This window comes from Benincasa hispida, chromosome 8 (assembly GCF_009727055.1).
Source record: "Benincasa hispida cultivar B227 chromosome 8, ASM972705v1, whole genome shotgun sequence".
NCBI lineage: Eukaryota > Viridiplantae > Streptophyta > Magnoliopsida > Cucurbitales > Cucurbitaceae > Benincasa > Benincasa hispida.
In genome coordinates this window covers 45,975,689-45,985,904 of record NC_052356.1, presented here as the reverse complement: position 1 = coordinate 45,985,904, position 10,216 = coordinate 45,975,689, and the positions used below count along the sequence as shown (strand labels likewise).

Below are 10,216 nucleotides of genomic sequence, written 5' to 3'. Positions count from 1 at the left end.
AGCTTGAGGGTTCAATTTTAACACATACGAAAGTTTAGGGACCCGACTTTTACAATTAAAAATTTAAGGGTGTAATTACAGTTATTCCCATACTTCAGGAGTGGTTTTTGTAATTTACTCATTATTTTTTATTGGTATATTTATCGACTTGATTGATTCGATCCAAATCCCAAGGCACTGATTTTTCTCTTTTGGGACACGTTTTCTTATGCCTCATCTCAATATCTTATGGATTTGACTTATTTGTAGATTTTAGAAGGATCTCGATAACCTTTAATAAAAATTACATAGATAAAAACTTAAATTAAAAGTACATAAACCAAAAATAAACTACAATTGAAAATACAAAATATAAAGGTAGGTGGACGAAAGTAGCATTTAAATCTTATTTCAAATTGTACTTTTTATACGAGTATTTTAAATAAATTTTAGTTCCACCGAAAAGACTTCATATTATGGAAGATGGTCTTCTGGATCATTCTCTATTCTAACTCTGTGAAACTTTGATCATATTTCAATATATATATATATATAACAGAATAAAATACCTTAATTTATTATTTAACATATTTTCCCAATGATAATTGCTCCCGAATCACAATACGTTTCGACCGTACAAAATATCTACCGACACGTAGGAACTCTGTCTATCGTCCACGTGTATTTTGGCACGTGTTACGTGTCTCGGAGGTAAAGAACTTAGAAAGGCCCTATTATTTATTTTAGATACTACAATAATCAATAAAGTTTTTGAGTTTTTCTTCCCATATAAATAAATTCAGGAGTTGTAAAGGGGAAAAAACAATAATTTCAATTAATATATACAATTTTTACCTTCATATATTTATTTTTAAAAGAACTAAAATGTATCCATTTAACCTCGTACTTAGAATTTTATTAAATTAAACTCTAAATTTGACAGTTATATAAAATTTAGGATAAATATCAATTTCTATATTTAAACTTTTAGTAGTTGTATGATTAAAATTATTAACTAAAATGAGTGGCAATTAAAACCCTCACCCTCAATTTTTACATATGTATTAAATAACACCTTCTCCAAATTTCATTTAATCAATAGCAAATGAAATTTATAATTTAAGTCAATTAAACTCCTAAATTTTTATAAGCCAATTAATTTAGACCATTCATTAAAGTTACCTTTTAAAATCATCTATGTATTGATTCTCAAATGTATGTTAGCTTCTTCAAATATTGGATTTACACAATGAACAATTAGCATAAATGTATGGATAGTAGGAGTGTAACAAAAAACCGAAAAATCGTAAAGCCAAACCAATCCAAATCGATCTAATGGTTTGGTTTGGTTTTTTAGTATAAAATTGAATATATTGGTTTGTCTTTGGAGAAAACTAAAAAGTATTAGTTCATATCGGTTTTTTATTAGAAAAACCAATCCAATGGTATATATACCTTTAAAAAATAAACTATCTTTTAATATTTTAATTATTATAATGCATGTATATTTGTTGTTTAGAAAAAAAATAGACCAATTATTATGGACCGTGTATGTTTTTTATTTAGAAAAGTATAAAAAAAAATGTCAAATTTCAATTTATAAAATAAGAAATAGACCCAATTTTAATTTTAAATTAGCAAAAAGGATCAATTCAAAACAAAATGGTAATAAAAATAAAAATTAGAAAAAAAAAAAAAGAAAATGTCAAAATCTGATAATAAACCGATTCAAATAAAATCAATCCAATGGTTTCGTTCTCTATTGAACATTGGTTTGAATCTCTTATTTGTAAGACCAATTGGTTTTATTTGGTTATTGGTTGGCCTCAAAACCAACAAAATCGAATTGATTATCATCCTTAATTGATAGTTTTCAAAGAAATTTTTTTCTAATTAATACATTTACAAAAGTTTATGGTTTGAATTAATCAATTATAAATTTCACATGAGATTTTTTCAAATTGAACATAATAAAAAATATAAATTGATACACTTACAAAGGTTTATAATTTCAATCCATATATTATTAGTTTAAGGTTTAAATTGATGTAACTATTAAAGTTTGAGGGTATAAATTGATGTTTTTTTTAAAATTTATATCTTATATATTCTTTTATTTTATTTTCTTTTCTTTTCTTTTCTTTTCTTTTCTTTTCTTTTTTTCTAAACTTGTTTCCTAATTTTAATTAAAAGAATTATATAAAATCTCTTTAAACTTGCTAATATCAAAAAAAAAAAAAAAAAGTTTTTGAAAGAGTGTAGCGTGAATCTTATACTAAATGATGCAGCATATTTATTATCAATATGTTGGAACTTAAGCAAATTTACATTTTCATGAATTCAATATGTGAATCAGTATTTTCATAATATCCTAAAAAAATTCTAAAGGAAAAAACAACACAGTGTTACTAACATAAATAGAATATAATTTGAAATTATTTTGCAAAAGCGTAGAATATTTATTTACTTTAATTTCTTTTTAATTTTTATAATTTTCTTAAAACAACAATCCACATTACCATATTATATACATTGTCAAAATTTTTATGACAATATTTACATTTTAAACCTGGATTAAAACAAAATTTCAAAAGAAAATCTATTCCAAATAAAAAATTGTGGCACATATTCAAAAGTTAAAAATAAACGGTCAGCAATTTTTATTTTTGATCAAAATGAAATTATTATTATTATTCTTTTTCCAGAGAGCAAACTGTAGAACGCTCCGTTTTTAGTGGCGCGTAGTTGTCAGATGAAAACTCGAAAAGTGAATTTCTTCAAAAATTAAAATAAAATAAAATAACTCAAAAAGTGAAAAATATTATTGGGGAAAAAAAGAAAAGCAAATTCCCTAAAAGGACAGCCCATTATATCATTCTCAACAAGTTACGGCCATTACAATTTGGTCATTTCATTTTTCTCTCTTTCCTCCTTCTTCTTCTTCTTCATCCTCTCTCTGTTAAAGAAAAATGGAAGTTAGAGCTGCAGAAAATTAGTGGAAATTGAAGAATCTCAGGAACTACAATGATGCAAAGCGGTGAAGGTTCGTTGCTTCTTTCCCTCTCTCCTAGCTTCAGCAGCTACTCCTCCGGCAGATTTGCAGAAATCGCCGCCCGTGTCGTCGAGGAATTCCGTAAAGAATCTGATCCTGATCCCGATATTTTTAACTGGAAACCTGATGTCGCTTCTTCTCTCCAACACGGACCCGAACCGGAAGAATTCAACCAAGCACCTCAAGTACAGGACGGTAATGGTGAAACAGAGACTGTTGGAGATGAAATCGCAGACGATGAGTTCGAATTCGCGGTTGTTCCTAGGGAGCCACAAGAGGTGACGATCTCAGCCGAGGATATCTTTTACAACGGCCAGATTAGGCCGATTTATCCTGTTTTCAACACGAATCTGCTGTTGAGTGGTGCGATTGTTGATAAGAACAACAGTAACGTTGACGACGAGGACGACGACGGAAAGTTGTTGAAGAAATCGAAGCCGAAGAGAGTTCATCGTCCGTCGCTTGGAAAATTAATGAGCGAAGAGCGCGAGACGAATTCGTGTTCTTCGTCTGAGGCGGAGGAGCTTGACGGAGTCCTTCCTGGAACGTACTGCGTTTGGTCGCCAAAGGAATCGCTCGAGAGATGCAAAAAGAGCAATTCTATGGGATCATCGAAGAGATGGAAACTCCGAGACCTTCTATACAGAAGCAACAGTGACGGAAAGGAGACGTTCGTGTTTTTATCATCGAGCAAGAGAGTTGAGAAATTCGCTGAAATCTCAAAGGAAAAAGGTACTACCGGTACCGGAGACGAAAAGATCTCCGGAAAGGTAAAATCCAGTAGAGTCGCCGCAGCCGCCGCAGCCGCCGCGGCTGCGACGGCTACTAATGTCAGTCCACCGGCGGCCGACGAAGGAGAGCAAGTAAAGAATTCGTCGAAGGAAGCGGATAGGAAAAATCAATCGATTCCGTGCAGACAAGAAATGACGGATTTATTCAACAATGTCAATGGTATGAACAAAAATCTCACATAAATTCTGAACATAATTAGGGTTTGAAATAAGATTTGATTTGGGGAAGAAGAGATTGAAGAAAGGAAAAGGGGGGGGAAAACCTAATTAATTGATTAATGAGTTTTTAGCCTGTTTTGTGTGGGAAAAAAATCATCCTTAATTTGGAATAATTAATTTGTTAAACGATAATCTTCTACTAAATAGAAATAGAAAATATTGTGTGAATGGTTGGGAATGAGTTGTAATATTGTACATTTATTTTCACAATATATATTATATATAATATATCTCTGAATATGAAATATTTAATTTTGACCTTTGTTTTTGAGTCAAAAGCTTGAGAAATGTGACAAAAAATATATATATACAATAGGCAACAAAATATTGGCGGTATCTAGTGAAGAAAAATTTTGTGGTGTTGTTTTTTGTATATTCTTTGGAAATATTTGTAAATTATCCCAAAACCAAATAAAAAAAGATGCTAATGTGGCCATGGGGTGTCCTTCAAAGAAACCAAGGTATCTAGAGAACCTGAATTTTAATTTTGAAAGGGAATTTTGTATTCTGTGAATTAAAAAGAATACAAAATACTGAAAAATGTTTATATATAATTTGGGTTTTTGATAAATAGAAAAGAGTCAAAATTGGTGCATCACATGAAAACACTGAGAAAATGACATCTAATCTAGGTCCAGCATTTGCTTGAACTTTTATTATTTTTATTTTTATTTTTATTTTTTTTAAAAAAAACATTTACTTCTACTTTACAATAAATATATATATATATATATATTTATTTATTTGATTCTTTATCTTCTTGGTTAACCAAACATCCACCCACCTTGGGGGTCGCTTGTATTGCTTTATTACGAGCATAATCTTCTTTCTCTACCTTTCTTCTTTTTTAATTGAGGTGTTTTCTCCTTTGAACAAACTTAATTTTTAAGTTTAAATTTTATTGAATAAGTTATCAAGTTACTTTTTTTTTTTATGTCTATTGTCATTACTTGTAGGATTTTTATTATTTTAAAAATAATTTGTGGCTTTTCCCCCAAAGTGTAGATATCTTAACTTATGGTTAGGTTAATTTTGAATCTTGGAAAAAAAAAATTGTCCCTAAGATTGAGATCTAATTACTATTATTTAAAAATGTTACATATTTGGTCATTCAATTTTGAATTTGATTTCAGTTTACATTTGAGTTTTATTCGAATTTATTACATGGATTTCAAGATTTTACGTTTCTAACCTCAATTTTGCATAAAAAACTCACTTTCAAACATTGACGTCAATGTCTATTAATTAATTAAAAATAATTATAAAGTAAACTTTTAAATTTAATTTTAAAAGTGATAAAAAAATTTATTAACATATAGAAAATTGAGTATTTAGTGAAAACTAGAGGTTAATTATGTAAATTTTGAAATCTAGGGATTAAATTTAAACAAAATTCAAATGTTAAGGATAAAATTGTAACATTTTGGAATCTAAGAAATAAATTGAAACAAAATTCAAAACTTAAGAATTAAACTATAATATTTTCAAACTTAAGGACTAATTAAAAATTAGACCCTAAATCTAGAGATTAAAAAGCTATTTTTCCCTTGGATCTTTAATTAAGAGGTTTGTTTTTTTGTTTTTTGTTTTCCCTGGTAGATTGTTTAGTTTAATAGGGACGTGTTTTTGCTTTTTTGGATTAAGTTTGAGTACTTTGGAAATTGAGCTCAGTGTTGGTTGAATTTAATTTGTTTTTCTTTTTAATATTGGTTTATTGAGTTATGAGGAAATATTTTATTTCATTTTAAGGAGAGGATATCATTTTAGCAACTCGTTTAAAATGAGATTAAAATTGATTTTTTTTTTAATAAGTCCAGAGTCGAAAGTATTGGGACATTTGGCTTTTTGTCTTTTTTCTTTAAATATGCTTTGTTTTTATTCTTTTGATATCCATTTTAATAATAATTATTGTTTTCTTTGATAATGTTCGAAAAGTTGTATAAGTTTGTAGGTAGAACAATTCCGGTTTGTAGAAAAATGTCAATAAAATATAATATTAAAATAAATAAATATATGAAATAAATAAATAATAAAATAAAATATATTTATAAAATAAAATAGATAATAAAAGTAAATAAAATAACAAATTATGGATTTTTCAACTTTCTTCAAATGAAATTTGTCCAATGTATGTCTTTCAAAACCCATCAAATTCTATTTATAGGCAATTTGATAAGTATAGGTGGATTACATGGATACTAAGAATGGGTATTAAGATATATGGACAACACTTTAGAAAATGAAATACATGGTCAAATGGACACTAAGCATGAGTATCTAATGTGCATCTATTTTATATAATATTTATAACTCCCCCTTAGATGCCCATTATATATATATATATGACTCATTAAAACCTTATTAGGAAAAAATTCATTGGAAAAAAAATTCCAATGAAGGAAAAATGGTACATATTTCATATAATCTAATACTTCTACAAAGAATATAATATATTTTTACTCCCTCTCATGGAAACATCACTTGAGATCTCCGAATCATCGCATTTCAATGTTATGCTCCAATTTTTCAAAAGTTGTGTAGGTAATAACTTTGTAAATAAGTCCGTCAGGTTATCCTTTAAACAAATTTGTTGTATAATGATGTCACATTTTCTTCAAGATCATGAGTGTAGAAAAGCTTTGGTGAAATATGTTTTGTTTTATTTCCTTTAATATATTCTCCTTTGATTTGGAATATGCATATTATGTTGTTTTCACGTAATATTGTTGGAAGATTTTTACTAGAAGACAACCCACATATTCCACGAATGTGCTGAGTTATTGATCTTAGTCATACACATTCTCGACTAGCCCCGTGAATTGCAAGAATTTCAGCATGATTTGAACAAGTGATTGTTATAGTCTGTTTCACTGATCGCCATGATATAGCAGTTATTCCACATGTGAATAGATAACCTGTTTAAGATCTGACTTTGTGTGGATCAGATAAATATCCATAATCTGCATAACCAATCCGATCAAAATTCGATTAAAACAAACCATATCAATCGTTACTCGGAGATAACGGAGTATACGTTTAATTTTGTTCCAATGTCTCTTAGTTGGAGAAGAGCTATATCTTGCTAGTAAATTTATTGAAAATATAATATCTAGTCTTGTATTATTAGTAAGATACATAAGTGCACTAATTGCACTAAGATATAGTACTTTAGGACCAATAAGTTCTTCATTATCATCTCGAGATCGAAATATATCTTTCCTCACATCTAATGAACGAACTTCCATTGGAATGTTCAATGGATGTACTTTGTCCATATAAAATTTTTTCAAAACTCTTCCTGTATAAGTTGACTGATGAACAAATATCTCATATGCTAAATGCTCAATTTGCAAGCCTAGGCAAAATTTTGTTTTCCTTAAATCTTTCATCTCAATTTTTTTCTTAAGATATTCTATTGTCTTTGAAAGCTCTTTAGGAGTTCTAATTGTATTTAAGTTGTCAACATATATAGTCATAATAGCAAACCCTGACTGTGTTTTCTTGATAAACATACATAGATATATTGGATTATTTTGATATCATTCTTTTAACAAATATCCACTCAGGCGATTGTACCACATATTCGTCCTGATTGTTTTAATCCATATGATGATCTTTGTAACTTTATTGGATACAATTTTTCGAGAATTTGATTTATATGTTTCAAGTACCTTAAACCCTTTTGGGATTTTCATATAAATATCATTATCAAGAGATCCATATAAATATGCTACGACTACATCTATAAGATGCATGTCCAGATTTTCATACAAAGTCAAACCAATTAAATATCGTAATATAATTGCATCAACTACTGGATAATACATCTCCTCATAATCAATATCAAGTATTTGTGAAAAACCTCGTGAAACTAGTCTTCCATTATATCTTGTGATTACATTATTTTCATTTCTTTTTCTCACAAATATCCATTTGTATCCCACAAGTTTGACACCTTCTGGTGTTCAGACTACTGGTCCAAAAACCCGAGGTTCTGAAAGTGAGTTTAATTATGCTTCGATTGTTTTTTTTTTCATTGAAGCCAATTTTTTCTATGTCGACATTCTTCAACAGATTTTGATTTAGAATTCTCATTTTCAGATATGATATCCAGAGCAACATTATACGCAAAAATGTTCAACAACTACATGAGTTTGGTTCCATTTTTTTCTTGTCATGACATAGTTTATTAAAATATCAATATTATCTTTAAATATTTCACCTTCCTTACTAGTCATGTCAAGAATTCTTTATGGGTATTTACATCCCCAACCAAAATCTTCTTGACTATTAATTATTTTTCCTTTTTGAGGATTTTATCTTTAGAACCCACTGGTCTAACACGCTTCTGGCGTGTTCCAGACTGACTATTAATTATTTTTCCTTTTTGAGAATTTTATCTTTAGAACCCACTGGTCTAACACGCTTCTGGCGTGTTCCAGACTCATTAGTGACAACTTGCTGTGTTGGGATATCAATTTTCGATGGAATATTTGTAGGTGGTATATGTGTTTTAGTTACTTTTTTTGCATCTATAAATGCATATGGTAATTGATTTGCTATATTTTGTAAATAAATTATCTTTTGAACTTCAAGTTCACATTGATATGTACGAGGATGTAAATGAGACAATAACGATGCATTCCATGTAATTTCTTTTTCCAACTTCTTAATTCCTCCCCCTAATGTTGGAAAATTTTGTCTCATTAAAATGCACAATCAACTAATCGGGTAGTAAATACATCACCCGTTAGGGGTTCAAGATATTTGATAATTGGTGGGGAATCATATCCAACGTATATTCCTAATCTCTTTTGAGGATCCATCTTAGTATGTTGTGGTGGAGCAATTCAAACATATACTGCACATCCAAAAATTCTTAGATGGGAAAAATATTTGGCTCATGATTGTAAGCTAATTGTAATGGCGAGTACTTATGATAAGCCACTAGCCTAATGCGTACAAGTGACGTTGCATACAAAGTAGCATATTCCCATGCAGATGTAGGAAGCTTAGCTCTCATAAGCAATGGTTTAGCAATTAACTGCAAATGTTTTATTAATGATTCTGTAAACCATTTTGTGTATGAACATGAGCTATAGGATGTTCAACACTTATCCCAATCGACATACAATAATTATCAAAAGCTTTAGATGTAAATTCACAGCATTATCAAGACGAATGATTTTAATTGTATAATTAGGAAATTGTGCTCTTAACTTAATTATTTGAGCAAGTAATCTTATAAATTCAAGATTTCGACTTGATAATAAACACACGTGTGACCATATGCTAATGTGTCTGTTAATACCATAAAATATCTAAATGGTCAACTTGGTGGGTTAATAGGTCCACATATATCACTATGAATTCCTTCTAAAAATGCAGGTGATTTAATCTCCACTTTAGCTAGTGATGGTCTAATTATCAATTTTCTTTGAGAGCAAGCATTACATGATAATTCATTATATTGAAGAATCTTCTAGCTCTTCAATGGATGTCCATTTGAATTCTCAATAATTCTCTTCATCATTATAGATCCTGGATGACCCAATCGGTCATGTCAAATTCTAAATATGTCTGGATTCATGAACCTCATGTTCGTTGTTGAATATGTGTTAATTACTCGTATGGATACAATATAATCTAGAAGATAAAACATGCAACTCTTCCAACAGACGTTTTTCATTTGAGGCAGTAGATATGATATATAGATATTCAACATAATTCTTACTATCAATCTCAATATGATAACCATTGCAACGTATATCTTCAAAACTAAGTAGATTTCTCATTGATTGACTAGAGAACAATGTATTGTCAATTGTAAATTTTGTTCCTTTAGGCAAAATAATATTTTGTTTTTCCAAAGTCTTCAATCAAATTTGTAGAACCTGATATCGTATTGACTTTTACTTTGAACATTGTTAGTTTGGAAAAATATTTTCTATTTGTAAGTATTGTATGTGTAGTTGCACTGTCTACTAGACATAGAACTTCTTTACTCATCTTTTAGTCATCAAACATATGAAAATGATCTAGGTTTCTTCATTAAAAGAAAATAATTACAATAGAAAAACTACATTTAGAATATACAAAGGTTACATATTCTAAGAGAAGAAAAAAAACATGAAGATGAAAAAATACATTAAATCTAGATATTTTCAAAGTCATG

General features: G+C 29.0%; 1 protein-coding gene across 1 annotated transcript; it reads left to right on the top strand.

The window, feature by feature from the left end:
• Positions 1-2,834: 2,834 nt before the first annotated feature.
• Positions 2,835-4,301, top strand: LOC120082410. The gene has a single exon (XM_039037571.1). It carries the CDS (start codon positions 3,004-3,006, stop codon positions 4,003-4,005), a length of 1,002 nt encoding a protein of 333 aa, XP_038893499.1. The 5' UTR covers positions 2,835-3,003; the 3' UTR covers positions 4,006-4,301.
• Positions 4,302-10,216: the final 5,915 nt, after the last annotated feature.

Bases quoted from the DNA above. Each gene is read 5' to 3' on its own strand.
- LOC120082410 (XM_039037571.1), top strand. From the start codon at position 3,004: ATGATGCAAAGCGGTGAAGGTTCGTTGCTTCTTTCCCTCTCTCCTAGC.